Source organism: Porites lutea, chromosome 3, assembly GCF_958299795.1.
Source record: "Porites lutea chromosome 3, jaPorLute2.1, whole genome shotgun sequence".
Lineage (NCBI taxonomy): Eukaryota > Metazoa > Cnidaria > Anthozoa > Scleractinia > Poritidae > Porites > Porites lutea.
Window position 1 is genome coordinate 46,026,930 of NC_133203.1, and position 27,752 is coordinate 46,054,681.

General features: G+C 38.4%; 1 protein-coding gene across 2 annotated transcripts; it reads right to left on the reverse strand.

Moving 5' to 3' along the window:
* LOC140931265 (SCO-spondin-like) lies at positions 1 to 27,644 on the reverse strand. 2 transcript variants are annotated; one of them, XM_073381034.1, is made up of 15 exons: positions 27,509 to 27,644; positions 21,082 to 21,255; positions 19,670 to 20,013; positions 18,661 to 18,907; positions 16,746 to 16,916; positions 14,287 to 14,460; positions 12,875 to 13,218; positions 11,866 to 12,112; positions 9,954 to 10,124; positions 7,495 to 7,668; positions 6,083 to 6,426; positions 5,062 to 5,320; positions 3,516 to 3,686; positions 2,731 to 2,901; positions 1 to 229 (listed from the first exon to the last, which is right to left on the reverse strand). In XM_073381034.1, exons 1-15 carry the CDS (start codon positions 27,633 to 27,635, stop codon positions 180 to 182), a joined length of 3,168 nt encoding a protein of 1,055 aa, XP_073237135.1. In that variant the 5' UTR covers positions 27,636 to 27,644; the 3' UTR covers positions 1 to 179. The 2 variants fall into 2 exon arrangements, with proteins under 2 accessions (XP_073237135.1, XP_073237134.1); XM_073381033.1 differs by having other exon boundaries at positions 1 to 238.
* Positions 27,645 to 27,752: the final 108 nt, after the last annotated feature.

The following is a 27,752-nucleotide window of genomic DNA, read 5'->3' on the forward strand; positions in this document are numbered from 1 at the left end:
TGAACTTACCAAATTTTCCTTGTCGGTAGTTGTTACCCTTACATGACGTATTATTGGTCTCAGTCTTAAAATGTCCATGCGTCTGAATTGATTTGACCAGTGTACATTTCAGAAGTCTTTCTCTTCTTTTCGCCCAAAGTTAGACCAATAACTGGTACAATTTCACTAACCGCGGTATGTCATTTTTGCGGGATCTTCTGTCCAGTACTCCCCCTTTGATGTGTCTTTTCTACATCAGCTTAAAAAGGAGTTAGCCAATGTGTAAATAAAAAGGTCGCAAATCAACTAATCAGTGGCTAAAATGATTTTTATCTAATGAACAACTCATGTCCGCAGTATGCGTACCTATATCACGCATTCACTAAACAAATACGGCTATATGGCCACCCCGCCTAACATGTAAACGTGATCACATTTAAATGAGAGATTATATGGACAGGCGGGTTACTCCCTCTTAGCGGGTTACCTCACCTACCTTGGGTCCCCCACCTAGGGGCCTTAGGTTCGACCAGATCTCACCGAGATCTCGCAAAATCTCCCAGAGTTCTTGGCGAGATCTCTTTTATCTCGCCCAAATGTCTTTCATTTCGGCGAGATCTCGTCGCGATCTCAGAGAAATTACAAATCTCCCTGGGTTCTTGGCGAGATCTCGTTTATCTCGCAGAAATCTCTTTCATATCGGCGAGATCTCGTTTGTCTCGCAGAAATATCTTTCATCTCGCGCGAGTCTCGGCGAGATCTCGTCAGTATCTCGCCCGAGATCGCTTTCATCTCTTGCCGATCTCAGAGATATCACAAATCTCGCCGAGGTCTTGACGAGATCTCGGCGAGATCTCATTTATCTCGCCGCGACCTTAGAGACATTACAAATCTCGGCGAGATCTCGTCGCGATCTCAGAGACATTACAAATCTCGCCGAGATCTCGTCGAGATCTCGTTAATCTCGGCGAGATCTCGCCAATCTCGGCGAGATCTCGGTTAAATTTTTGCACGGGAACCTTTGATACTTTATTATATACATACTGAGAAATACTCATCAAAAAGCTATGTCGTAAATTTTCGTACGCAAATTAGTTCTAGCCAATCAGAGGAGCGAACGATGGTTTTCACACGTGAAAAAAATGATACGTCCAATCAGAATCGCGAACGACGTTTTTTCACGTGTGAGAAAAATGATACGTCCAATCAGAAGCCACAGAGGTGTGTGAGTTTCGCGCCAAAATTCCCGCCTTTTATTGCAGCTTGCAGCGCCGCTTCGCACACATCCAACGAGAAAAGTTTTACTCAAAGAGTTTTCCTCGCTAAAAAAGGGAAAAACATTTCGGAAATGGAGTGGAATAGTTTCGTTTGTTTCACTGTCGATGAAAAAAACGGTAGAGAGCCGGCGAAACAACAACGGAAAGGGAAAAACAGAACGAGACGTAAGCTTTTGTTGTGCTTTTTGTCGGAGTTACTTTGCCTTTCATTTAGGCTTAAGCTTATGATATTGAAACCGGCCATTTTCCTAAAATTCACTCATTTTCAATTGTGCATTGAGAACAAACAGTTAAGATTACTTATAGTTCTTGGATTACCTCATATCCTTACCGTCCTTTATGTTTTTAACAAACGTTTTTACTAAAAAGCTGATACTTCGTTTTCGTTGTCATTTTGCGGTAAGTGTGTAGCGGTAAATTTTAGCATTTTTGAAAGATTTAAAATAAAAAGGCCGCCAAAATGATGAATGTCTCAGTATGTATACAATAAACACAATACCACATGGAAAGTGCTTTGTACGGTATTTACGCACTCGTTGTTTTTGTATCAGAAATCTTACTCGTTCGCTGCGCTCACTCGTTCGATTTCTGATACGTCAACAACTCGTGCGTAAATACCGTACGCCAACACTTTCCATGAAGTATTCTCTATATATGTACTTACTCATAGCGACTAGTCGAGTGAAGTCAACTTCATCACATTGACTAATTTAAATTATTAGAGGCCTTTAGATTCCAGGGCGAGGACGACTACGAAAACGAGATTTAACTTTCCATTTTTTCGCGTATTCTCCGAAAAAGACCCCCGGAAAGCTTTTTTTACTTTTTTTCCACCACCACAAAATCTGGCACTATCATTTTCATTGAAGGAGGTTAAGCTATTTGCCGATCGCAAAATGATAAAACTTCTAACTAATTCCCGCCACCACTAAAGTTTCGCGGCTTAAACTCGTAGCTGGAGGACGACGGCTATGACGCGCGCGCAATTATACTTAGTATTGAGAAAATCTCGTCCTCGTTGTCGTCTACTTATTAGGGAGCTTTAGCATCGACGACGGCAACTGCAGGGAAAACGTCAGTTTTAAAATGAATTTCCGTTTTTTCAATCTTTGTCGCGTTTATTCCAATTTGCTGAAAATGGCAAGTGTAGGCGAATTGCAGTTGATTTCTTGAGGACCGCACTCAAGTTTAGAGAGAGAAAAAGAGATTGGTCGTCGCTTGTTTACGTCCTCCATAAAACTTGCAATTAGGCATTTTCAAGTCGTAGTCGTGCAAGGACGGTAAAGAAATGTACAAAAAAGCGTGATGCACGTGCAAACTTGTTGTTTTGCGTAATAAACTATTGCTTTTTAACGTCCTCTTTGCCGTCGCCGTCGTCGTTGCTAAACCTCCCTATTGTTCATGCTCTGTTCAGTTAAAGTAAAAGATCAAAGCCACTGATTTTATTCAGTTCTAATTGGTTGATATCACATACCTGGACAAGGGAGGTCGTTGCATGAACGCGTTGCAACGCCACTTCCTTCACAATCTTTTCCTCCGTTAGAGGGTGGAGGATTAGAGCAAGTCCTTCTACGACTCTGGATCCCTCCTCCACACGTCACGGGGCATTTTTCCCAGGCTTTCCAATCGGTCCAGTTCCCATCAACTACATTTTAAAAAAAAACGAAGGAAAGAAAAAAAAGCGATATTTACGGCTGTACATCTAATCATAATTTATTGAGTCCGTGTCCTATTCTTCTGTGTTTGCTTTTCGAACTCATGAGGGCGGGAAATTTAACGAAATAACCGCTATGAGAACTTCCCTTTAATCATTTTCCGGATATTACACAGTTCTTTAAAATCTCTGATCCCATTGCACGTAGGCCATGCGAGGTTCATTATATTGTTACTGTTGTTGGCGTATTCTTTTCTCGGCAAATACTGTGAGGCCTTGTAAAAGCCCAACATCGTTATCCACTAAAAAGATAAGTAGTGAAGACAACAGAAAACCACTCCAATAACATGAAATACCGAGGTCCACCAGACTGTCCATCAGACTGTCTTAAGTTAGACATAAAGAACCTACCTATTTAAAAAGGTAAATAAAACTTAATATATGTGGGGAATGGAGCTTTCTTTATGGTTCCTTGTTTCGACGCTGTGACCTATAAATTTCTCCTCCTTTGGCTCTTCACAAAGTTTGCAGCTTTTCAGAAGTTCACGTGCCGTAAGTTATAATCAGCAAAAGCATCCCACTGATTCCTTAAAAGTGTATATTACCTTCGCATGGGATTTCATTGCAAGGACGAATTTCTTCACTCTCCCCAGAACAATCATCACCGCCAAAGGCCGGAGGGGGATTATCACAGTTTCTCAAACGCCTCTGTAAGCCTCCACCACATGTCACGGAGCAGGTTTCCCACTCACTCCACAGTGACCAGTTGCCGTGCACTTCAATAAAAGTAATGTTAATACGATTTAGTAACTGTATTATTTTCCTTAGTTTAAAGGCTTTCTAAATCAGGGCCGAGTTGTTCAAGGCTGGGTTAAGATAACTCAGGGTTAGTGCGAGATTTGAATTCAGATTTGAAAGCTTAAAAAGCATTTCAGTTTTAATTCGTTTTTTCCACAAGTTGATCATTGGAAGCCCTAAAAATAACAGAGAAAATTATCAGAGAAAATGCTTTTGAACACGAGAGAAAGAAACCCGGGTTAAATTTAACCCCGAGTTAATCGCTAATCGGCCTTTGAAAAACTGGGCCCAGTAGTGTTGAAAAATTAAAGTTGCCAAAGTGTAAAGAAAAAAAGTCTGAATAAAAGTCATTGGGCTGGTTACATTTCATCTAGGTTCTTTTCAAGTTGAAAGTGGTCAGCCTTTTTTCATTGATTTTGATTGGTTACCATGGACTGTAGTTAAATTCTATTGCCTACCAATTATCACTCGATTTTTATCGGCTGTTTCAAGAAACTGTCCGATTACGTACTCATGGTAATCGTACAGGTCAAATAAGACAGTTTTAGAATTAAGCAATAAATATGGACTGTTAAGAAGCAATCAGATTTGTAATGAGCATTTTGTTATTAACACAATTACAGATTATTATTATTATTATTATTATTATTATTATTATTATTATTATTATTATTATTATTATTATTTAAACTATTTCTCCGTTTCCGATTGGCTTAAGGCCCAGCGTTGACCAAATTTGGAACATACATACAGTCAAATCTCGTTAATACGTACACTGACGGGGAGGGGGCGGGGGGGAGGGGTAGGCAATAGAAAGTGTCCGTAATACCACCGCGGTCAAACGTCTAAATAATGTGGCTAAATTGTAATTTATGCAAGGTTAATCCCGAGACAACGCTCGCGGGCTTGCGCGAGGTAGCCGCTTGTTCTGGTAGGGGCCGACATTTGATTCCATATCTCAGCTCTGCTTTGCTTTGTTTGCTGATCTTTGCGGGTCATTGCTATTCACTGCTTGTGACATCTGCTCGTTTATAAAGAGGTATCCGTGTTAAGTGGGTCTTCATTAAACCGGTCAACTGTACTGATATCGAAAGAGAAAGGGACATCAGAAGGCGTGGTAGCGCAGCTAGTACTGTTGCTTGTGCCCTCTGAACATGAGAGAGTGTCCGCTTATAAACGCAGGTTTCACTGTAGTAGGAAGTTATTGTGGGGTACGTAGTGCTTTGACTTATCTATACTACATGATTTACAGTATCAATATAGTAAAAAAATGTCTTTGTTTGATGAGGTCTCTTTTTGTGACCGCTCTAGAATAATGTTATAAACCAATAGAAACTATTTTACGTTTCTTACATGTTTTCTTACTGGGACATTTGTTTTGGGTAAGATCAGTTACAAGGTCTTTGAGCTGTTCAAAGTTCTCCGCCAAGAACACATCATTGCCTGTGGAGGCTAACGTCAACAGATCGAACAAATTGGTATTCTTGCCGATACCAAGCGACAAAACCTTGACGTTTTTGTCTTTGAGAGGTTGAACGGCGTTATACAAAATGTCAGCGGAAAGGACTCCATCATCAACCGTTTGCTTACCATCAGTCATGACAAGAGCTACCTGGAATTGAAAACGAGAAGGAATTAGAAGCCTGAGTACAACTCCCTCTGGAGCAGATTTTGACTCAGTCATGTACAGTCGCTTGTAGGTCCATTGCCCTTTGCCTATTTCTCGCAGTTTCAACGTCGATGCCATCACCACTTGTTACCAAGCCATTGATCATTGTCACATGTATCATATGCCCAGGGGTAAGTTAAAACAAGGCAAAAATTGGACTTGTAAATAGAATTTTTTTTAATGCTAGTCTAAATTTGCTTTAAAAAATCGAGAAAGGAATAGAATCACCAATGTGATCATTTATGATAGACAGATAATAACCATGATACGAAGTGAAATTTAGTTTTCAAACTGTTAGAGATCAGCGGTTTTTTTTGTTTTTGTTTTTTTGTTTTTTGTTTTTTTTTTTTGCGTGGTAAAGTACCCGACGTAATTCTAAAGCTCGGAGAGAGATTACGAAAGGCTTGCGATTTTTGTCTGATCGAAAAACCAACCGGGCGCGTAAACCATTTTTGGTTATCATAGGCCTTAGTTACAAAATCTTCTCGGAAGTCAGCAACGTTTTACGTCGGGCCATTTTTAAACTCAAATAGCGTGACAAAACAGCCAACGTTTCGCTAAGCCACCAACGGTTTCCCCGCGAAATGACGTCATCATTTCGCAGGGAAATCAACGATGGCGTCACAAAATGTAGTCTGTTTTCTCAGGCTAAAACTCAAAAGGCTTCTAAATAAAACGATTTCGTGAACTGAGACTTTTACTGACCTTAGTAACGTTTGGCCTCATTCCCCCTTTAGCGGAGAACACGTCGGTGTTTGCCAGTTTCAAAGCTTTATCTATATATGTGTATCCTCTGGAGTGTACGATCTTGGAAATGGCTCTTTTCAAGTTGGCAGAATTGAGAAAGGCCCCAGAGAAATCGTTAAACCGCAGTGCTACTGAAGCTTTAGTGCTGTATCCTATTACAGCAATGTGCGTGCCTTTTTCTGATATGTCAAAACCATCCAACATATCCTGGATGAATTTGATCAGCTTTTTAAAGTTACTTCGACTTATGCTACCAGATGTGTCAACAATCATTGCAAAGTCCAATGGTATTGGGCAGCCCTCTGTGCAAGTTAAAAGCAAAAATTCATGAGTATTTGAGAAAACAGACATAGCGACAGAAATTGGTATAGATAAGATATAAATGAGAAAATGAATTTAAAGCCTGGTGAATGACTGAAAATGATAATTCAGACTCGGACTAAATCTGAGATCTCCCAAACTGACTGGAGCCGAATCAATGACGGTCTGGTTAGTTGTCTACAATACTCGTCACAAAGCGTAAAACACTTTCGGGATATTCCCCTTCCCTAATGTTGATTTGGGTATTACAGTCGTCTCAGTGCTCCAAAATGCTCGTGGCTCAACATTGGGGAAGGAGAGGTGCACATTTGAGTGAGAAGAAAGGTGAGAAGAGTGAATGTAAGACATTTTCGAAAAAATTCAAGAAAAACGTACGGTTCATGTTTCAACGATTTGTAACGAGTATTGTAGATGCGCTTGTACAGAGCCACAGGAGCCTAGTGGAAGCCAAAGACATTTAACTAAATTTATGTTACTAACAAGCATACTGCTTACTGTCTACTCTAAAGCCCGCAGGGTCGAGAAGTATATTTTCCAGGCGGGGACCCCCTCTTATCTTAGGGTTTGAATAAATGATGTTCATTTGCTTGAAGGTCTGATTCGGCTACTGATTTACAGTATATCTCTCAGCTTAGATAGATAGAATCTTTACTTAAACTCACTTACAATATATAGCACACTGGTGCTAGTTTGAGCGAGCTAAAACTATTGGCCTGACCTTTGAGCCCACAGCACTTCTTTTCGTCCCTTTTCCCTCCTCTCCCCGAGAAAAAGTAATACACTGTACTTCAGTAGTTTAAAGATAAACAGAAAACAAAGCGATAAAGTGACCTCTTAGAAAACAGAGGAAGAAAAAACTGTTTCTACAAAAGTTTGGATGGGCATATTTTTCTTTGCCCATCATCTTTCACAAATTCGTTATGGTTGGGATTAAAACAGTATGATATTTATTTATCTATTTATTTACTGGTTTATTTATTCACCCAGTCATACATTTGTTCATTCGTTTATTTATTTATTTATATATTTATCATGTTTGTAATACTCACCAAGAGCGCGGGGTTCTACACACATTAGAGAACAGCCCCCGTTGCGAGAAGAAGGGCAGCATTTTGATCTGCGTGAGCCGCCGCATTCAGAGTCAGACAGACATAAATGCTCTGTCCGACTGTTGCATGTGGCAGAGATAACCTCGCTGCTAATAGCAGGGCAAGTAACACTGCCTGAAAACAAAAATAACATAATTATGAGACAGATGTACAAACTTTTTTTTCTATAGAATATTGAGGCTGAGATTAAACCCCAATACAAATCTAAAGTGGAAATGCTTTAAGCTATAATTTATAATTAAAAATAATTTAAGAATATTTCCAACCTAAAATCGACAGAAAAATAAGAATGTTCAGCCTGGGACCGACAAACAACATTTATATACATAAAAAAAGAGTATAGATGGTGTAATCTCATCGCACGAACTATCTTTCCAAAATGGGCCAGGACGACATGCACATCCTTTACATAAAACCCACCACTGGCTTTCTAACAACAAAAATAAAATGAACATGAAATACCAGAGCATTACAGTATTACAAAACCTACTTATATCTAATTCTTAACTCGCTAAAAATATCCTAGCCTGTGCCACAGACGAAACTCGAAACTAAACTCTGGTTAAGTCCGTCTGCAAAACAGCGCCGAAACCGGATTTGAGTACGCAACATGATTGGCCTGTTAAAAAAGCCATTGTCGATTTGCCAATCAGTATCAACGCACTTTTCGGTAATTTGTTGAGGCTACGTCTACACAAAACCGGATATTTTTGAAACCGCAAACTTTTTTGTTATATACATCGGCCCTCCGTATATACGAACCCGGTGAATCCGGACATCGAAACAGAATTGTTTTGAAACCGCTCTTCAGAGGCAGTTTAAGGCCCCGTTCACACGAATCCGAATAACGAATATGCGGTTTAAAAACTGTCCGAATTCGTGTGGACGCTGCCTGAGTCCGTTGGGGACCCAGAACAAGGATCTCGGCGTTGCTTCGCAGGCGTTACTTACGTCTGCGACGCAGGTTAAACTGAAATAACCTTGAATCAAATTAATAATCAAATAAGAACTTTTGTGCGATTCGAATCACACGGTAGACGTAGCGTATGTGTTGAAGTTTTCTTTGACGTCTGTAGGTCGGGGATTATTTCTCATTTCGTCCTGGTTAGTCAACAACCCCACAACAGTATTGCCCGATATTGCATCTTTTACCATTTCATAAGAGAAAAAATGAAAAATTCGAGTCAGGGAAAATTTAAAAGTCTTTGAAAGAAGTCAGGGAAAAGCGAAAATTTAAGAGTACATTTGTACATTGAACGGACACAATTGTGTTGTAGCAGAATATTTTGTTCATGAAATTGAACAACAAGCTGATGTTGAGTTTTCAAGAATATCACACTTTTTTGCACGTTATGTCAAGGAACTAATATATAGATTTAACCAGGGCTAAAAGCAAAGCTCTCGTTAATATATAATTACAGTTTACTCAAACTGGATAAAAAATAAAAAAAAACACCCAAGAAAAAAAAAACTTGCAACCTTATTTGTCGGCAAGACAGGTTGCAACGTCGGTGATAAAACGCGCAACATCGCTATTTCACACGTTTTGCGGCAATGTTGCAAAACAAGTTGTACGTTTTTTGTTGCCCGTTTTACCTTACCTTAAGACCTACTGATGTTGTTTTACCGTTCTCGTTGCCATCGCCGTTCAGCATTACACAATTATTTTTTCGTTTGAGTAAACTCTAAGTATATTTTAAAAAAGTAGAACGTTTAATGTTTTGTAGCCGGTTTATTGTTACCGTAGCTTAATTAGCCAAAAATAACTTTACTCGTGCAGCACACTTTTTTGTACATTTCTTTGCCGTTGGTTTGCACGCCTACAACGTGAAACTTCCTAGTTACATGATGTATGGAGGAAATGTCGTTTGTGTTCCCCTTCGCATTTTTTTTTCCACTGCCGCTTATTTTCACCTCGGAGGCAGCTACCATTTCTCATTTTCTCACTGCCGCTAAAAAAAAAATTCATGTTTTTTCCCACTAAATTCGTACTCCTTAGCACTGTTTTTTATTTCTCGCTCTAGCTCTTTTTTTTTTGTTATCCTGAATAAATAATTATCTATGAGGATGGTTGAGAGGAAAGAGTTGAGTAAGTCGATTATCAAGACTAATTTAAAAAATATTAATTCAACAGGTCAGGAAAATTTTAAATTTGTCCGGAAAAAGTCAGGGAAAAGTCAGGGAATTTCAAAAACCTCTGGCTGTGGCAACCATGCCTGGCTTAACTTCTCAGATGTGAGTTGCTGAAACAGCTCAGTCCGTAAATAATTTGGGTTTGAAAGAGTTGACTGTTTATGGTATTTTAGGAAGAGACATGCATGTAAAGACTAAAATGATGACCTTGCCAAAACATTTTGCTTGTTATCTTAAAAGTGTGATTCCTTAAAAGTGTATATTACCTTTGCATGGGATTTCATTGCAAGGACGAATTTCTTCACTCTCCCCAGAACAATCATCACCGCCAAAGGCCGGAGGGGGATTATCACAGTTTCTCAAACGCCTCTGTAAGCCTCCACCACATGTCACGGAGCAGGTTTCCCACTCACTCCACAGTGACCAGTTGCCGTGCACTTCAATAAAAGTAATGTTAATACGATTTAGTAACTGTATTATTTTCCTTAGTTTAAAGGCTTTCTAAATCAGGGCCGAGTTGTTCAAGGCTGGGTTAAGATAACTCAGGGTTAGTGCGAGATTTGAATTCAGATTTGAAAGCTTAAAAAGCATTTCAGTTTTAATTCGTTTTTTCCACAAGTTGATCATTGGAAGCCCTAAAAATAACAGAGAAAATTATCAGAGAAAATGCTTTTGAACACGAGAGAAAGAAACCCGGGTTAAATTTAACCCCGAGTTAATCGCTAATCGGCCTTTGAAAAACTGGGCCCAGTAGTGTTGAAAAATTAAAGTTGCCAAAGTGTAAAGAAAAAAAGTCTGAATAAAAGTCATTGGGCTGGTTACATTTCATCTAGGTTCTTTTCAAGTTGAAAGTGGTCAGCCTTTTTTCATTGATTTTGATTGGTTACCATGGACTGTAGTTAAATTCTATTGCCTACCAATTATCACTCGATTTTTATCGGCTGTTTCAAGAAACTGTCCGATTACGTACTCCTGGTAATCGTACAGGTCAAATAAGACAGTTTTAGAATTAAGCAATAAATATGGACTGTTAAGAAGCAATCAGATTTGTAATGAGCATTTTGTTATTAACACAATTACAGATTATTATTATTATTATTATTATTATTATTATTATTATTATTATTATTATTTAAACTATTTCTCCGTTTCCGATTGGCTTAAGGCCCAGCGTTGACCAAATTTGGAACATGTTTGCCAATACAGTCAAATCTCGTTAATACGTACACTGACGGGGAGGGGGCGGGGGGGAGGGGTGGGCAATAGAAAGTGTCCGTAATACCACCGCGGTCAAACGTCTAAATTGTTTTTTTTGTTTTTTATTGCTGGGATTTCATTAACCAGTTAGAGAAAAATGGGCAAAGATGTATAAATCAGTTAGTCAACATAACTATCTTTCCATTTTTCTCAAAATTTTGAGCTTTTTTCGCTGAAAACGCTTCGCGCTAAAAGAGAATCATGTTTGAAAATGGCGCCGATAATAACGTCAGCATCGGTTTTCAATCACTTAGAACTTTTTTAGTAAACTTTAAAAAAGTTTAGTAAACTAACAGGATGTTGGTAATACCTTAAACTTTTCATAGTGAAAGTAGCAACCTTAACTTTGAAGTATTTCGCTTAACTTTTGCAAATTTCAGTCGTTTGACCGCTGTGAAGTCCGTAATAATGTGGCTAAATTGTAATTTATGCAAGGTTAATCCCGAGACAACGCTCGCGGGCTTGCGCGAGGTAGCCGCTTGTTCTGGTAGGGGCCGACATTTGATTCCATATCTCAGCTCTGCTTTGCTTTGTTTGCTGATCTTTGCGGGTCATTGCTATTCACAGCTTGTGACATCTGCTCGTTTATAAAGAGGTATCCGTGTTAAGTGGGTCTTCATTAAACCGGTCAACTGTACTGATATCGAAAGAGAAAGGGACATCAGAAGGCGGGGTAGCGCAGCTAGTACTGTTGCTTGTGCCCTCTGAACATGAGAGAGTGTCCGCTTATAAACGCAGGTTTCACTGTAGTAGGAAGTTATTGTGGGGTACGTAGTGCTTTGACTTATCTATACTACATGATTTACAGTATCAATATAGTAAAAAAATGTCTTTGTTTGATGAGGTCTCTTTTTGTGACCGCTCTAGAATAATGTTATAAACCAATAGAAACTATTTTACGTTTCTTACATGTTTTCTTACCGGGACATTTGTTTTGGGTAAGATCAGTTACAAGGTCTTTGAGCTGTTCAAAGTTCTCCGCCAAGAACACATCATTGCCTGTGGAGGCTAACGTCAACAGATCGAACAAATTGGTATTCTTGCCGATACCAAGCGACAAAACCTTGACGTTTTTGTCTTTGAGAGGTTGAACGGCGTTATACAAAATGTCAGCGGAAAGGACTCCATCATCAACCGTTTGCTTACCATCAGTCATGACAAGAGCTACCTGGAATTGAAAACGAGAAGGAATTAGAAGCCTGAGTACAACTCCCTCTGGAGCAGATTTTGACTCAGTCATGTACAGTCGCTTGTAGGTCCATTGCCCTTTGCCTATTTCTCGCAGTTTCAACGTCGATGCCATCACCACTTGTTACCAAGCCATTGATCATTGTCACATGTATCATATGCCCAGGGGTAAGTTAAAACAAGGCAAAAATTGGACTTGTAAATAGAATTTTTTTTAATGCTAGTCTAAATTTGCTTTAAAAAATCGAGAAAGGAATAGAATCACCAATGTGATCATTTATGATAGACAGATAATAACCATGATACGAAGTGAAATTTAGTTTTCAAACTGTTAGAGATCAGCGGTTTTTTTTGTTTTTGTTTTTTTGTTTTTTGTTTTTTTTTTCAGCGTGGTAAAGTACCCGACGTAATTCTAAAGCTCGGAGAGAGATTACGAAAGGCTTGCGATTTTTGTCTGATCGAAAAACCAACCGGGCGCGTAAACCACTTTTGGTTATCATAGGCCTTAGTTACAAAATCTTCTCGGAAGTCAGCAACGTTTTACGTCGGGCCATTTTTAAACTCAAATAGCGTGACAAAACAGCCAACGTTTCGCTAAGCCACCAACGGTTTCCCCGCGAAATGACGTCATCATTTCGCAGGGAAATCAACGATGGCGTCACAAAATGTAGTCTGTTTTCTCAGGCTAAAACTCAAAAGGCTTCTAAATAAAACGATTTCGTGAACTGAGACTTTTACTGACCTTAGTAACGTTTGGCCTCATTCCCCCTTTAGCGGAGAACACGTCGGTGTTTGCCAGTTTCAAAGCTTTATCTATATATGTGTATCCTCTGGAGTGTACGATCTTGGAAATGGCTCTTTTCAAGTTGGCAGAATTGAGAAAGGCCCCAGAGAAATCGTTAAACCGCAGTGCTACTGAAGCTTTAGTGCTGTATCCTATTACAGCAATGTGCGTGCCTTTTTCTGATATGTCAAAACCATCCAACATATCCTGGATGAATTTGATCAGCTTTTTAAAGTTACTTCGACTTATGCTACCAGATGTGTCAACAATCATTGCAAAGTCCAATGGTATTGGGCAGCCCTCTGTGCAAGTTAAAAGCAAAAATTCATGAGTATTTGAGAAAACAGACATAGCGACAGAAATTGGTATAGATAAGATATAAATGAGAAAATGAATTTAAAGCCTGGTGAATGACTGAAAATGATAATTCAGACTCGGACTAAATCTGAGATCTCCCAAACTGACTGGAGCCGAATCAATGACGGTCTGGTTAGTTGTCTACAATACTCGTCACAAAGCGTAAAACACTTTCGGGATATTCCCCTTCCCTAATGTTGATTTGGGTATTACAGTCGTCTCAGTGCTCCAAAATGCTCGTGGCTCAACATTGGGGAAGGAGAGGTGCACATTTGAGTGAGAAGAAAGGTGAGAAGAGTGAATGTAAGACATTTTCGAAAAAATTCAAGAAAAACGTACGGTTCATGTTTCAACGATTTGTAACGAGTATTGTAGATGCGCTTGTACAGAGCCACAGGAGCCTAGTGGAAGCCAAAGACATTTAACTAAATTTATGTTACTAACAAGCATACTGCTTACTGTCTACTCTAAAGCCCGCAGGGTCGAGAAGTATATTTTCCAGGCGGGGACCCCCTCTTATCTTAGGGTTTGAATAAATGATGTTCATTTGCTTGAAGGTCTGATTCGGCTACTGATTTACAGTATATCTCTCAGCTTAGATAGATAGAATCTTTACTTAAACTCACTTACAATATATAGCACACTGGTGCTAGTTTGAGCGAGCTAAAACTATTGGCCTGACCTTTGAGCCCACAGCACTTCTTTTCGTCCCTTTTCCCTCCTCTCCCCGAGAAAAAGTAATACACTGTACTTCAGTAGTTTAAAGATAAACAGAAAACAAAGCGATAAAGTGACCTCTTAGAAAACAGAGGAAGAAAAAACTGTTTCTACAAAAGTTTGGATGGGTATATTTTTCTTTGCCCATCATCTTTCACAAATTCGTTATGGTTGGGATTAAAACAGTATGATATTTATTTATCTATTTATTTACTGGTTTATTTATTCACCCAGTCATACATTTGTTCATTCGTTTATTTATTTATTTATATATTTATCATGTTTGTAATACTCACCAAGAGCGCGGGGTTCTACACACATTAGAGAACAGCCCCCGTTGCGAGAAGAAGGGCAGCATTTTGATCTGCGTGAGCCGCCGCATTCAGAGTCAGACAGACATAAATGCTCTGTCCGACTGTTGCATGTGGCAGAGATAACCTCGCTGCTAATAGCAGGGCAAGTAACACTGCCTGAAAACAAAAATAACATAATTATGAGACAGATGTACAAACTTTTTTTTCTATAGAATATTGAGGCTGAGATTAAACCCCAATACAAATCTAAAGTGGAAATGCTTTAAGCTATAATTTATAATTAAAAATAATTTAAGAATATTTCCAACCTAAAATCGACAGAAAAATAAGAATGTTCAGCCTGGGACCGACAAACAACATTTATATACATAAAAAAAGAGTATAGATGGTGTAATCTCATCGCACGAACTATCTTTCCAAAATGGGCCAGGACGACATGCACATCCTTTACATAAAACCCACCACTGGCTTTCTAACAACAAAAATAAAATGAACATGAAATACCAGAGCATTACAGTATTACAAAACCTACTTATATCTAATTCTTAACTCGCTAAAAATATCCTAGCCTGTGCCACAGACGAAACTCGAAACTAAACTCTGGTTAAGTCCGTCTGCAAAACAGCGCCGAAACCGGATTTGAGTACGCAACATGATTGGCCTGTTAAAAAAGCCATTGTCGATTTGCCAATCAGTATCAACGCACTTTTCGGTAATTTGTTGAGGCTACGTCTACACAAAACCGGATATTTTTGAAACCGCAAACTTTTTTGTTATATACATCGGCCCTCCGTATATACGAACCCGGTGAATCCGGACATCGAAACAGAATTGTTTTGAAACCGCTCTTCAGAGGCAGTTTAAGGCCCCGTTCACACGAATCCGAATAACGAATATGCGGTTTAAAAACTGTCCGAATTCGTGTGGACGCTGCCTGAGTCCGTTGGGGACCCAGAACAAGGATCTCGGCGTTGCTTCGCAGGCGTTACTTACGTCTGCGACGCAGGTTAAACTGAAATAACCTTGAATCAAATTAATAATCAAATAAGAACTTTTGTGCGATTCGAATCACACGGTAGACGTAGCGTATGTGTTGAAGTTTTCTTTGACGTCTGTAGGTCGGGGATTATTTCTCATTTCGTCCTGGTTAGTCAACAACCCCACAACAGTATTGCCCGATATTGCATCTTTTACCATTTCATAAGAGAAAAAATGAAAAATTCGAGTCAGGGAAAATTTAAAAGTCTTTGAAAGAAGTCAGGGAAAAGCGAAAATTTAAGAGTACATTTGTACATTGAACGGACACAATTGTGTTGTAGCAGAATATTTTGTTCATGAAATTGAACAACAAGCTGATGTTGAGTTTTCAAGAATATCACACTTTTTTGCACGTTATGTCAAGGAACTAATATATAGATTTAACCAGGGCTAAAAGCAAAGCTCTCGTTAATATATAATTACAGTTTACTCAAACTGGATAAAAAATAAAAAAAAACACCCAAGAAAAAAAAAACTTGCAACCTTATTTGTCGGCAAGACAGGTTGCAACGTCGGTGATAAAACGCGCAACATCGCTATTTCACACGTTTTGCGGCAATGTTGCAAAACAAGTTGTACGTTTTTTGTTGCCCGTTTTACCTTACCTTAAGACCTACTGATGTTGTTTTACCGTTCTCGTTGCCATCGCCGTTCAGCATTACACAATTATTTTTTCGTTTGAGTAAACTCTAAGTATATTTTAAAAAAGTAGAACGTTTAATGTTTTGTAGCCGGTTTATTGTTACCGTAGCTTAATTAGCCAAAAATAACTTTACTCGTGCAGCACACTTTTTTGTACATTTCTTTGCCGTTGGTTTGCACGCCTACAACGTGAAACTTCCTAGTTACATGATGTATGGAGGAAATGTCGTTTGTGTTCCCCTTCGCATTTTTTTTTCCACTGCCGCTTATTTTCACCTCGGAGGCAGCTACCATTTCTCATTTTCTCACTGCCGCTAAAAAAAAAATTCATGTTTTTTTCCCACTAAATTCGTACTCCTTAGCACTGTTTTTTATTTCTCGCTCTAGCTCTTTTTTTTTGTTATCCTGAATAAATAATTATCTATGAGGATGGTTGAGAGGAAAGAGTTGAGTAAGTCGATTATCAAGACTAATTTAAAAAATATTAATTCAACAGGTCAGGAAAATTTTAAATTTGTCCGGAAAAAGTCAGGGAAAAGTCAGGGAATTTCAAAAACCTCTGGCTGTGGCAACCATGCCTGGCTTAACTTCTCAGATGTGAGTTGCTGAAACAGCTCAGTCCGTAAATAATTTGGGTTTGAAAGAGTTGACTGTTTATGGTATTTTAGGAAGAGACATGCATGTAAAGACTAAAATGATGACCTTGCCAAAACATTTTGCTTGTTATCTTAAAAGTGTGATTCCTTAAAAGTGTATATTACCTTTGCATGGGATTTCATTGCAAGGACGAATTTCTTCACTCTCCCCAGAACAATCATCACCGCCAAAGGCCGGAGGGGGATTATCACAGTTTCTCAAACGCCTCTGTAAGCCTCCACCACATGTCACGGAGCAGGTTTCCCACTCACTCCACAGTGACCAGTTGCCGTGCACTTCAATAAAAGTAATGTTAATACGATTTAGTAACTGTATTATTTTCCTTAGTTTAAAGGCTTTCTAAATCAGGGCCGAGTTGTTCAAGGCTGGGTTAAGATAACTCAGGGTTAGTGCGAGATTTGAATTCAGATTTGAAAGCTTAAAAAGCATTTCAGTTTTAATTCGTTTTTTCCACAAGTTGATCATTGGAAGCCCTAAAAATAACAGAGAAAATTATCAGAGAAAATGCTTTTGAACACGAGAGAAAGAAACCCGGGTTAAATTTAACCCCGAGTTAATCGCTAATCGGCCTTTGAAAAACTGGGCCCAGTAGTGTTGAAAAATTAAAGTTGCCAAAGTGTAAAGAAAAAAAGTCTGAATAAAAGTCATTGGGCTGGTTACATTTCATCTAGGTTCTTTTCAAGTTGAAAGTGGTCAGCCTTTTTTCATTGATTTTGATTGGTTACCATGGACTGTAGTTAAATTCTATTGCCTACCAATTATCACTCGATTTTTATCGGCTGTTTCAAGAAACTGTCCGATTACGTACTCCTGGTAATCGTACAGGTCAAATAAGACAGTTTTAGAATTAAGCAATAAATATGGACTGTTAAGAAGCAATCAGATTTGTAATGAGCATTTTGTTATTAACACAATTACAGATTATTATTATTATTATTATTATTATTATTATTATTATTATTATTATTATTATTTAAACTATTTCTCCGTTTCCGATTGGCTTAAGGCCCAGCGTTGACCAAATTTGGAACATGTTTGCCAATACAGTCAAATCTCGTTAATACGTACACTGACGGGGAGGGGGCGGGGGGGAGGGGTGGGCAATAGAAAGTGTCCGTAATACCACCGCGGTCAAACGTCTAAATTGTTTTTTTTGTTTTTTATTGCTGGGATTTCATTAACCAGTTAGAGAAAAATGGGCAAAGATGTATAAATCAGTTAGTCAACATAACTATCTTTCCATTTTTCTCAAAATTTTGAGCTTTTTTCGCTGAAAACGCTTCGCGCTAAAAGAGAATCATGTTTGAAAATGGCGCCGATAATAACGTCAGCATCGGTTTTCAATCACTTAGAACTTTTTTAGTAAACTTTAAAAAAGTTTAGTAAACTAACAGGATGTTGGTAATACCTTAAACTTTTCATAGTGAAAGTAGCAACCTTAACTTTGAAGTATTTCGCTTAACTTTTGCAAATTTCAGTCGTTTGACCGCTGTGAAGTCCGTAATAATGTGGCTAAATTGTAATTTATGCAAGGTTAATCCCGAGACAACGCTCGCGGGCTTGCGCGAGGTAGCCGCTTGTTCTGGTAGGGGCCGACATTTGATTCCATATCTCAGCTCTGCTTTGCTTTGTTTGCTGATCTTTGCGGGTCATTGCTATTCACAGCTTGTGACATCTGCTCGTTTATAAAGAGGTATCCGTGTTAAGTGGGTCTTCATTAAACCGGTCAACTGTACTGATATCGAAAGAGAAAGGGACATCAGAAGGCGGGGTAGCGCAGCTAGTACTGTTGCTTGTGCCCTCTGAACATGAGAGAGTGTCCGCTTATAAACGCAGGTTTCACTGTAGTAGGAAGTTATTGTGGGGTACGTAGTGCTTTGACTTATCTATACTACATGATTTACAGTATCAATATAGTAAAAAAATGTCTTTGTTTGATGAGGTCTCTTTTTGTGACCGCTCTAGAATAATGTTATAAACCAATAGAAACTATTTTACGTTTCTTACATGTTTTCTTACCGGGACATTTGTTTTGGGTAAGATCAGTTACAAGGTCTTTGAGCTGTTCAAAGTTCTCCGCCAAGAACACATCATTGCCTGTGGAGGCTAACGTCAACAGATCGAACAAATTGGTATTCTTGCCGATACCAAGCGACAAAACCTTGACGTTTTTGTCTTTGAGAGGTTGAACGGCGTTATACAAAATGTCAGCGGAAAGGACTCCATCATCAACCGTTTGCTTACCATCAGTCATGACAAGAGCTACCTGGAATTGAAAACGAGAAGGAATTAGAAGCCTGAGTACAACTCCCTCTGGAGCAGATTTTGACTCAGTCATGTACAGTCGCTTGTAGGTCCATTGCCCTTTGCCTATTTCTCGCAGTTTCAACGTCGATGCCATCACCACTTGTTACCAAGCCATTGATCATTGTCACATGTATCATATGCCCAGGGGTAAGTTAAAACAAGGCAAAAATTGGACTTGTAAATAGAATTTTTTTTAATGCTAGTCTAAATTTGCTTTAAAAAATCGAGAAAGGAATAGAATCACCAATGTGATCATTTATGATAGACAGATAATAACCATGATACGAAGTGAAATTTAGTTTTCAAACTGTTAGAGATCAGCGGTTTTTTTTGTTTTTGTTTTTTTGTTTTTTGTTTTTTTTTTCAGCGTGGTAAAGTACCCGACGTAATTCTAAAGCTCGGAGAGAGATTACGAAAGGCTTGCGATTTTTGTCTGATCGAAAAACCAACCGGGCGCGTAAACCACTTTTGGTTATCATAGGCCTTAGTTACAAAATCTTCTCGGAAGTCAGCAACGTTTTACGTCGGGCCATTTTTAAACTCAAATAGCGTGACAAAACAGCCAACGTTTCGCTAAGCCACCAACGGTTTCCCCGCGAAATGACGTCATCATTTCGCAGGGAAATCAACGATGGCGTCACAAAATGTAGTCTGTTTTCTCAGGCTAAAACTCAAAAGGCTTCTAAATAAAACGATTTCGTGAACTGAGACTTTTACTGACCTTAGTAACGTTTGGCCTCATTCCCCCTTTAGCGGAGAACACGTCGGTGTTTGCCAGTTTCAAAGCTTTATCTATATATGTGTATCCTCTGGAGTGTACGATCTTGGAAATGGCTCTTTTCAAGTTGGCAGAATTGAGAAAGGCCCCAGAGAAATCGTTAAACCGCAGTGCTACTGAAGCTTTAGTGCTGTATCCTATTACAGCAATGTGCGTGCCTTTTTCTGATATGTCAAAACCATCCAACATATCCTGGATGAATTTGATCAGCTTTTTAAAGTTACTTCGACTTATGCTACCAGATGTGTCAACAATCATTGCAAAGTCCAATGGTATTGGGCAGCCCTCTGTGCAAGTTAAAAGCAAAAATTCATGAGTATTTGAGAAAACAGACATAGCGACAGAAATTGGTATAGATAAGATATAAATGAGAAAATGAATTTAAAGCCTGGTGAATGACTGAAAATGATAATTCAGACTCGGACTAAATCTGAGATCTCCCAAACTGACTGGAGCCGAATCAATGACGGTCTGGTTAGTTGTCTACAATACTCGTCACAAAGCGTAAAACACTTTCGGGATATTCCCCTTCCCTAATGTTGATTTGGGTATTACAGTCGTCTCAGTGCTCCAAAATGCTCGTGGCTCAACATTGGGGAAGGAGAGGTGCACATTTGAGTGAGAAGAAAGGTGAGAAGAGTGAATGTAAGACATTTTCGAAAAAATTCAAGAAAAACGTACGGTTCATGTTTCAACGATTTGTAACGAGTATTGTAGATGCGCTTGTACAGAGCCACAGGAGCCTAGTGGAAGCCAAAGACATTTAACTAAATTTATGTTACTAACAAGCATACTGCTTACTGTCTACTCTAAAGCCCGCAGGGTCGAGAAGTATATTTTCCAGGCGGGGACCCCCTCTTATCTTAGGGTTTGAATAAATGATGTTCATTTGCTTGAAGGTCTGATTCGGCTACTGATTTACAGTATATCTCTCAGCTTAGATAGATAGAATCTTTACTTAAACTCACTTACAATATATAGCACACTGGTGCTAGTTTGAGCGAGCTAAAACTATTGGCCTGACCTTTGAGCCCACAGCACTTCTTTTCGTCCCTTTTCCCTCCTCTCCCCGAGAAAAAGTAATACACTGTACTTCAGTAGTTTAAAGATAAACAGAAAACAAAGCGATAAAGTGACCTCTTAGAAAACAGAGGAAGAAAAAACTGTTTCTACAAAAGTTTGGATGGGTATATTTTTCTTTGCCCATCATCTTTCACAAATTCGTTATGGTTGGGATTAAAACAGTATGATATTTATTTATCTATTTATTTACTGGTTTATTTATTCACCCAGTCATACATTTGTTCATTCGTTTATTTATTTATTTATATATTTATCATGTTTGTAATACTCACCAAGAGCGCGGGGTTCTACACACATTAGAGAACAGCCCCCGTTGCGAGAAGAAGGGCAGCATTTTGATCTGCGTGAGCCGCCGCATTCAGAGTCAGACAGACATAAATGCTCTGTCCGACTGTTGCATGTGGCAGAGATAACCTCGCTGCTAATAGCAGGGCAAGTAACACTGCCTGAAAACAAAAATAACATAATTATGAGACAGATGTACAAACTTTTTTTTCTATAGAATATTGAGGCTGAGATTAAACCCCAATACAAATCTAAAGTGGAAATGCTTTAAGCTATAATTTATAATTAAAAATAATTTAAGAATATTTCCAACCTAAAATCGACAGAAAAATAAGAATGTTCAGCCTGGGACCGACAAACAACATTTATATACATAAAAAAAGAGTATAGATGGTGTAATCTCATCGCACGAACTATCTTTCCAAAATGGGCCAGGACGACATGCACATCCTTTACATAAAACCCACCACTGGCTTTCTAACAACAAAAATAAAATGAACATGAAATACCAGAGCATTACAGTATTACAAAACCTACTTATATCTAATTCTTAACTCGCTAAAAATATCCTAGCCTGTGCCACAGACGAAACTCGAAACTAAACTCTGGTTAAGTCCGTCTGCAAAACAGCGCCGAAACCGGATTTGAGTACGCAACATGATTGGCCTGTTAAAAAAGCCATTGTCGATTTGCCAATCAGTATCAACGCACTTTTCGGTAATTTGTTGAGGCTACGTCTACACAAAACCGGATATTTTTGAAACCGCAAACTTTTTTGTTATATACATCGGCCCTCCGTATATACGAACCCGGTGAATCCGGACATCGAAACAGAATTGTTTTGAAACCGCTCTTCAGAGGCAGTTTAAGGCCCCGTTCACACGAATCCGAATAACGAATATGCGGTTTAAAAACTGTCCGAATTCGTGTGGACGCTGCCTGAGTCCGTTGGGGACCCAGAACAAGGATCTCGGCGTTGCTTCGCAGGCGTTACTTACGTCTGCGACGCAGGTTAAACTGAAATAACCTTGAATCAAATTAATAATCAAATAAGAACTTTTGTGCGATTCGAATCACACGGTAGACGTAGCGTATGTGTTGAAGTTTTCTTTGACGTCTGTAGGTCGGGGATTATTTCTCATTTCGTCCTGGTTAGTCAACAACCCCACAACAGTATTGCCCGATATTGCATCTTTTACTATTTCATAAGAGAAAAAATGAAAAATTCGAGTCAGGGAAAATTTAAAAGTCTTTGAAAGAAGTCAGGGAAAAGCGAAAATTTAAGAGTACATTTGTACATTGAACGGACACAATTGTGTTGTAGCAGAATATTTTGTTCATGAAATTGAACAACAAGCTGATGTTGAGTTTTCAAGAATATCACACTTTTTTGCACGTTATGTCAAGGAACTAATATATAGATTTAACCAGGGCTAAAAGCAAAGCTCTCGTTAATATATAATTACAGTTTACTCAAACTGGATAAAAAATAAAAAAAAACACCCAAGAAAAAAAAAACTTGCAACCTTATTTGTCGGCAAGACAGGTTGCAACGTCGGTGATAAAACGCGCAACATCGCTATTTCACACGTTTTGCGGCAATGTTGCAAAACAAGTTGTACGTTTTTTGTTGCCCGTTTTACCTTACCTTAAGACCTACTGATGTTGTTTTACCGTTCTCGTTGCCATCGCCGTTCAGCATTACACAATTATTTTTTCGTTTGAGTAAACTCTAAGTATATTTTAAAAAAGTAGAACGTTTAATGTTTTGTAGCCGGTTTATTGTTACCGTAGCTTAATTAGCCAAAAATAACTTTACTCGTGCAGCACACTTTTTTGTACATTTCTTTGCCGTTGGTTTGCACGCCTACAACGTGAAACTTCCTAGTTACATGATGTATGGAGGAAATGTCGTTTGTGTTCCCCTTCGCATTTTTTTTTCCACTGCCGCTTATTTTCACCTCGGAGGCAGCTACCATTTCTCATTTTCTCACTGCCGCTAAAAAAAAAATTCATGTTTTTTTCCCACTAAATTCGTACTTTTTAGCACTGTTTTTTATTTCTCGCTCTAGCTCTTTTTTTTTTTGTTATCCTGAATAAATAATTATCTATGAGGATGGTTGAGAGGGAAGAGTTGAGTAAGTCGATTATCAAGACTAATTTAAAAAATATTAATTCAACAGGTCAGGAAAATTTTAAATTTGTCCGGAAAAAGTCAGGGAAAAGTCAGGGAATTTCAAAAACCTCTGGCTGTGGCAACCATGCCTGGCTTAACTTCTCAGATGTGAGTTGCTGAAACAGCTCAGTCCGTAAATAATTTGGGTTTGAAAGAGTTGACTGTTTATGGTATTTTAGGAAGAGACATGCATGTAAAGACTAAAATGATGACCTTGCCAAAACATTTTGCTTGTTATCTTTAATTTTTGTTCAAAATTAAAGTACGCAAAATAAAGGTTGGGACTATTCTAGAATTTTAATTTTAGTATTCTCGCCTGTGAGTTAAAAGTATTTAAAAGGTTTAACTGCTTTAATCCTGATCGAGCTTTAAAAAAATAATTAAGAATGTCTTTACCCTTGAACCAGTTAATAAAACGGAATGCCAAGCCAGCCAGGGTTATATCAACATTGTGTCATTATCTTTTTTTAGTTTTTTTTTTTTTTTCTTAATTTCTTTCGTTCTTTATGCTTTAAACTCTTTCATTTCCTTTGTGGGCGCCTCGCATAAGTCTAAGTTTTACGTTTGATCCGTTTCTTTTTAGACATTAATTTTAATTTTTTTAAAAATATTTTATCATTTTATTATCATGTATACACTTGCATGACTCTTTCTTCATTTGGAGTTTGTTTTGCCCAATGAAGTTGGATAAATAAATAAATAGATAAATGAAATAAATGAACTACTTTCAGTACACAGCTGAGGAGAGGTTAGCTCGTTTATTTTACTGCAGTTAATACAGGCGAAACACTACTTAGAAAACTGTTGCATCTAACATAAACTTAAAAATGTTCTACAGTTGATCTAGGTTTTTAATGAAGCCCAAACCAATTGTGGTATTGCTCACATGTTAGGAATCCCACTGATGGACAGTTACGATTCATAGATATTTCGAGCAATAACAATTTGCCGTCCCGTCTGTCTCCTTTGAACTAAAATCAGCTAACATTAAAATCTTACTTCGTATTAAGTAAAACGTCTGGATCTCCGGCTCTGGTCATATAGCATAGTAGCGGGTGGAGCTAGCCTGCCGACCTTAATTGTACTCTCTGAAAGCCATATATAGTTTGTACTTTGAAAAATGAAGTTTGAGACTGTTCTAGAATTTTGGCGCTCAGCATTCTTGGAAGGTTAAAGACCTTATCAGGACTATCAGGGATCTTAACACTTTGTCAGTTTATACTGTGAATTTAAACCAGGATGATTTCATTTCTGACTTGTCAATTAAAAGAATACCAGCGCATTACGTCTATACCGTGAATTTATTCCCAAATTTTGCATTTAAGTTACCAAAAAGACAAATTGACCTCTCTTCATAGAGAGCTCTTGAATCAACGGACGGTTTTCCTTTGTCCAAACTAATCTTCAAGTAATTTACTTTTTTCTGCCGGAGCTCGTTTTGTTTAAATTCTCGTACCGTAATTGCAAGGTTCGCCCTCACGATCGCGACGGTAAATCAGGGTAAAGGGGCACTTAACATAGTTATGTCAGGCTTGGCCAATAGTTCAACTATTACAACTACTCTTCTTTAGGGCTTAAGGATATAACAGCTTTTAAATTTAATTCTGAATTACTGAGGAGACCAAGATTTTTTCCCAATCGTTCTACAGACTCGTGATTTTCCGGAAGCCGGTGGACATGCCCTCGTCTCAATAAGATGGACAATAAATAGAACAGGCCCCAAAGGTGTCCGTCTTAGAGAGCTGAGAAGTGAGCAATTCGTTACACTGACATTTTGACCTCCGCAGTAAAAACATTTGGCTGTATTAGGAAACACACTTCTAAGTCGTCTAAAGACTGCGCGCCATGGTTTTCTTTCCTTTTCTTTTTAAAAGTATAACAGTCACGACAAAAATTAAGGCAGAATATTCTTCGTGATACATCGTGGAATTCACTCACGCGAGGAAACCATCAAAACAAGGTGGGAAATAAGAGTTTTGGGTGATATGATATCATAGTTATCAGATTTGAGTAACTTAAGGGTCTGTGTGTGTTGTTAAAATTGGCCAAAACAAGTCGTCTTGGGTGTCTTAAAATTCTCTTATCATAGGTTTAGTTCGATCTAAGGAAAATGTTTCCTGCAAAAGTTTCAACATGTATTGACCAAGAGAAACAGCTTCTGTTTATCATTTGTTGTACAGTGCATGTATCCTGCCATATTGGAGGTCGTTCATCTGGTATCCAGACATCTTGAAGACAGTTTAACAAAACTCGGCAGCTTTTAGATTCGACCCAAAACTCGGTGTTTAGATACCAGATGAAACACTCCTACTTATGCTTCATACGTTTAAAATGATTGCCGCATTTGACTGAAAGTTTTCATCGAAGCATTCTAATGTCAACGGGCAGCTGTTGCGTGATCGGAGAGATTTACTCTTTGCACCATGCCAGGATAATCTAACGGAGTAATTGATGACGTCACTAATTCGCAGTTAATAGAGAAATAACCTAACTGTACCAAAATTCTTGTGTCTAATTTTAACGCAAAAGAATTTCTTTAACGGAACTATTGGGTAAAGTTACTCAAACGCTGCTTATAAGAAAAACGGAAACATTTACAGATCTAAGTGGAGACATTCTTTCTGTAAGTGCCACTCAAACGTAGATCAAGGACTTTAATTGAATAAATATTTTGTTCAAATAATAAAACGGCTATTTTAGTAGTTGTTTTTTGTAAGGGTAAATGAAAGAACGATATCATGAACTAACTGTAAACTTTAATCATGAAGTTATAAATTCAGTTTTCTTTGCACGTACTGGCCAGCTAAAGCTAAACTGATGCCCTCCTTTATTACCGGGGCCTAGCCGAAGGCTGGCACCGGTCATAAAATGCAACGCGTTTCTGTGTTTTCAAAGTTACATTGTTAGGGATATATCGCTGACTGAGATATATCGCTGGCTCGTTACTTTTGGGAGTGTTCTCTCAGATATATCGCTGGTTCAGAAATGTGAAGTAGGGAGCAACAACTGTAACCATGTAAATATCAATTCGATTAGTTTGCACACGGAATGGTTTAATGCGACTATATTTACCACTTATCAATAAATGAGATCCCTGTCTATTGCAAAATATTGTTAAAGTATTCATCCTAGCGATGACAAAGCTTGGTGGACGTAGAATTGTGTACACTGCGACAAAGCAAAAATCTTAACTTATTAAACTTGCATGCGCCAAGCTTTGTTTATGCGTTTTAATACCTTACAATTCGCACTCCCTACAGGAAACTTCGTCAAATATTTTTCGACAAACAATTAAAACTCATTAGGAGGAAGTCTATCACTGCTTTGACTTATGAAGCAACAAAACAAAATATTTTCAAATAACCTTTGTCACGCAATATTTACGTTAGCGAGATACGCAAATTCTAAACTGTTCAAAATGCGGGATTCCCTAACATTTTGTCTTTTCACATTATTCATTAGACGTTGATGTACAATTTGTATGTTTTTCTCCTTGGTATTCTTAGCTACTTTGGATTCTTGTTGCTAAGAAATATCTTATTATTATGTAATCGATCTGAACACGTGAGAAAAACTGCGTAACTTGACAGCCTAGGATTGGGAGTTGACATTATTCATTACACCTTGTTTTCATCTCTAAAGAATATTTGCAATAAAAAAGATTTTCATGTCGCCCTACAAACTTGTTGATGAAAACGACCCTTCCACGTGGGTTGCCAAGACAAAAGTGGCCCCGGTAAAATTCACGAAGTGATTCTTGTCTGTTCTTCAAGTACAACGCGGCTTACACTGTCCGTACGTGAAAGAACACGCCTGGGCCGCAGATTTAACAGCGTAAAAAAAAAACCGTTTATTGGATGCGCTGAGTTAGACATACGACAATGTCTTTCTCTGATATTTACTATCGTTGCCCGCACTGCGCCTTCAAATGTGTGTGAATGACAATTATAAATGGATCATTAATTTTCTTTCCATCCGTATGGCGTGATGACTTTCCCAAATTAACAAATCAAAGACATGTACAAGTACCTCCTCAAACGTGTGCTGTTAAGGATTGATTTTTGAACTCCTTCACTACCAAAATCGCTTCATTTAAGGCCCAACGAAGCTTAGTTATTTATTTATTTATATATTTTTTTTGACGTGTCGTGCTCGAATTGCATACCCAGTTAGCTAGCGTGATTTAAAATGTTTCATTTACAAGTGTAGCAATTACAAAGTAATGACACACCACTTACTGTAGCAATAGATGACTGGTATCTCCAGTAAAATGAACACTATCGTTAGCAGTCCGACCATGTTGCGCTTTAGCCTCCTACAAACTGTGCCAGGAGAAATGTTGGTAGCTCGTTTGCTGGATATCATTTAATAAAGAGCTTACGTTTGATCCGAAAGATTATGAGACGTCAACAAATTAGTTATCCACTAGCTGACACGCCCTCAGTAGGTCGACTTCATGTTTGACATATTTCAGCTATTAAT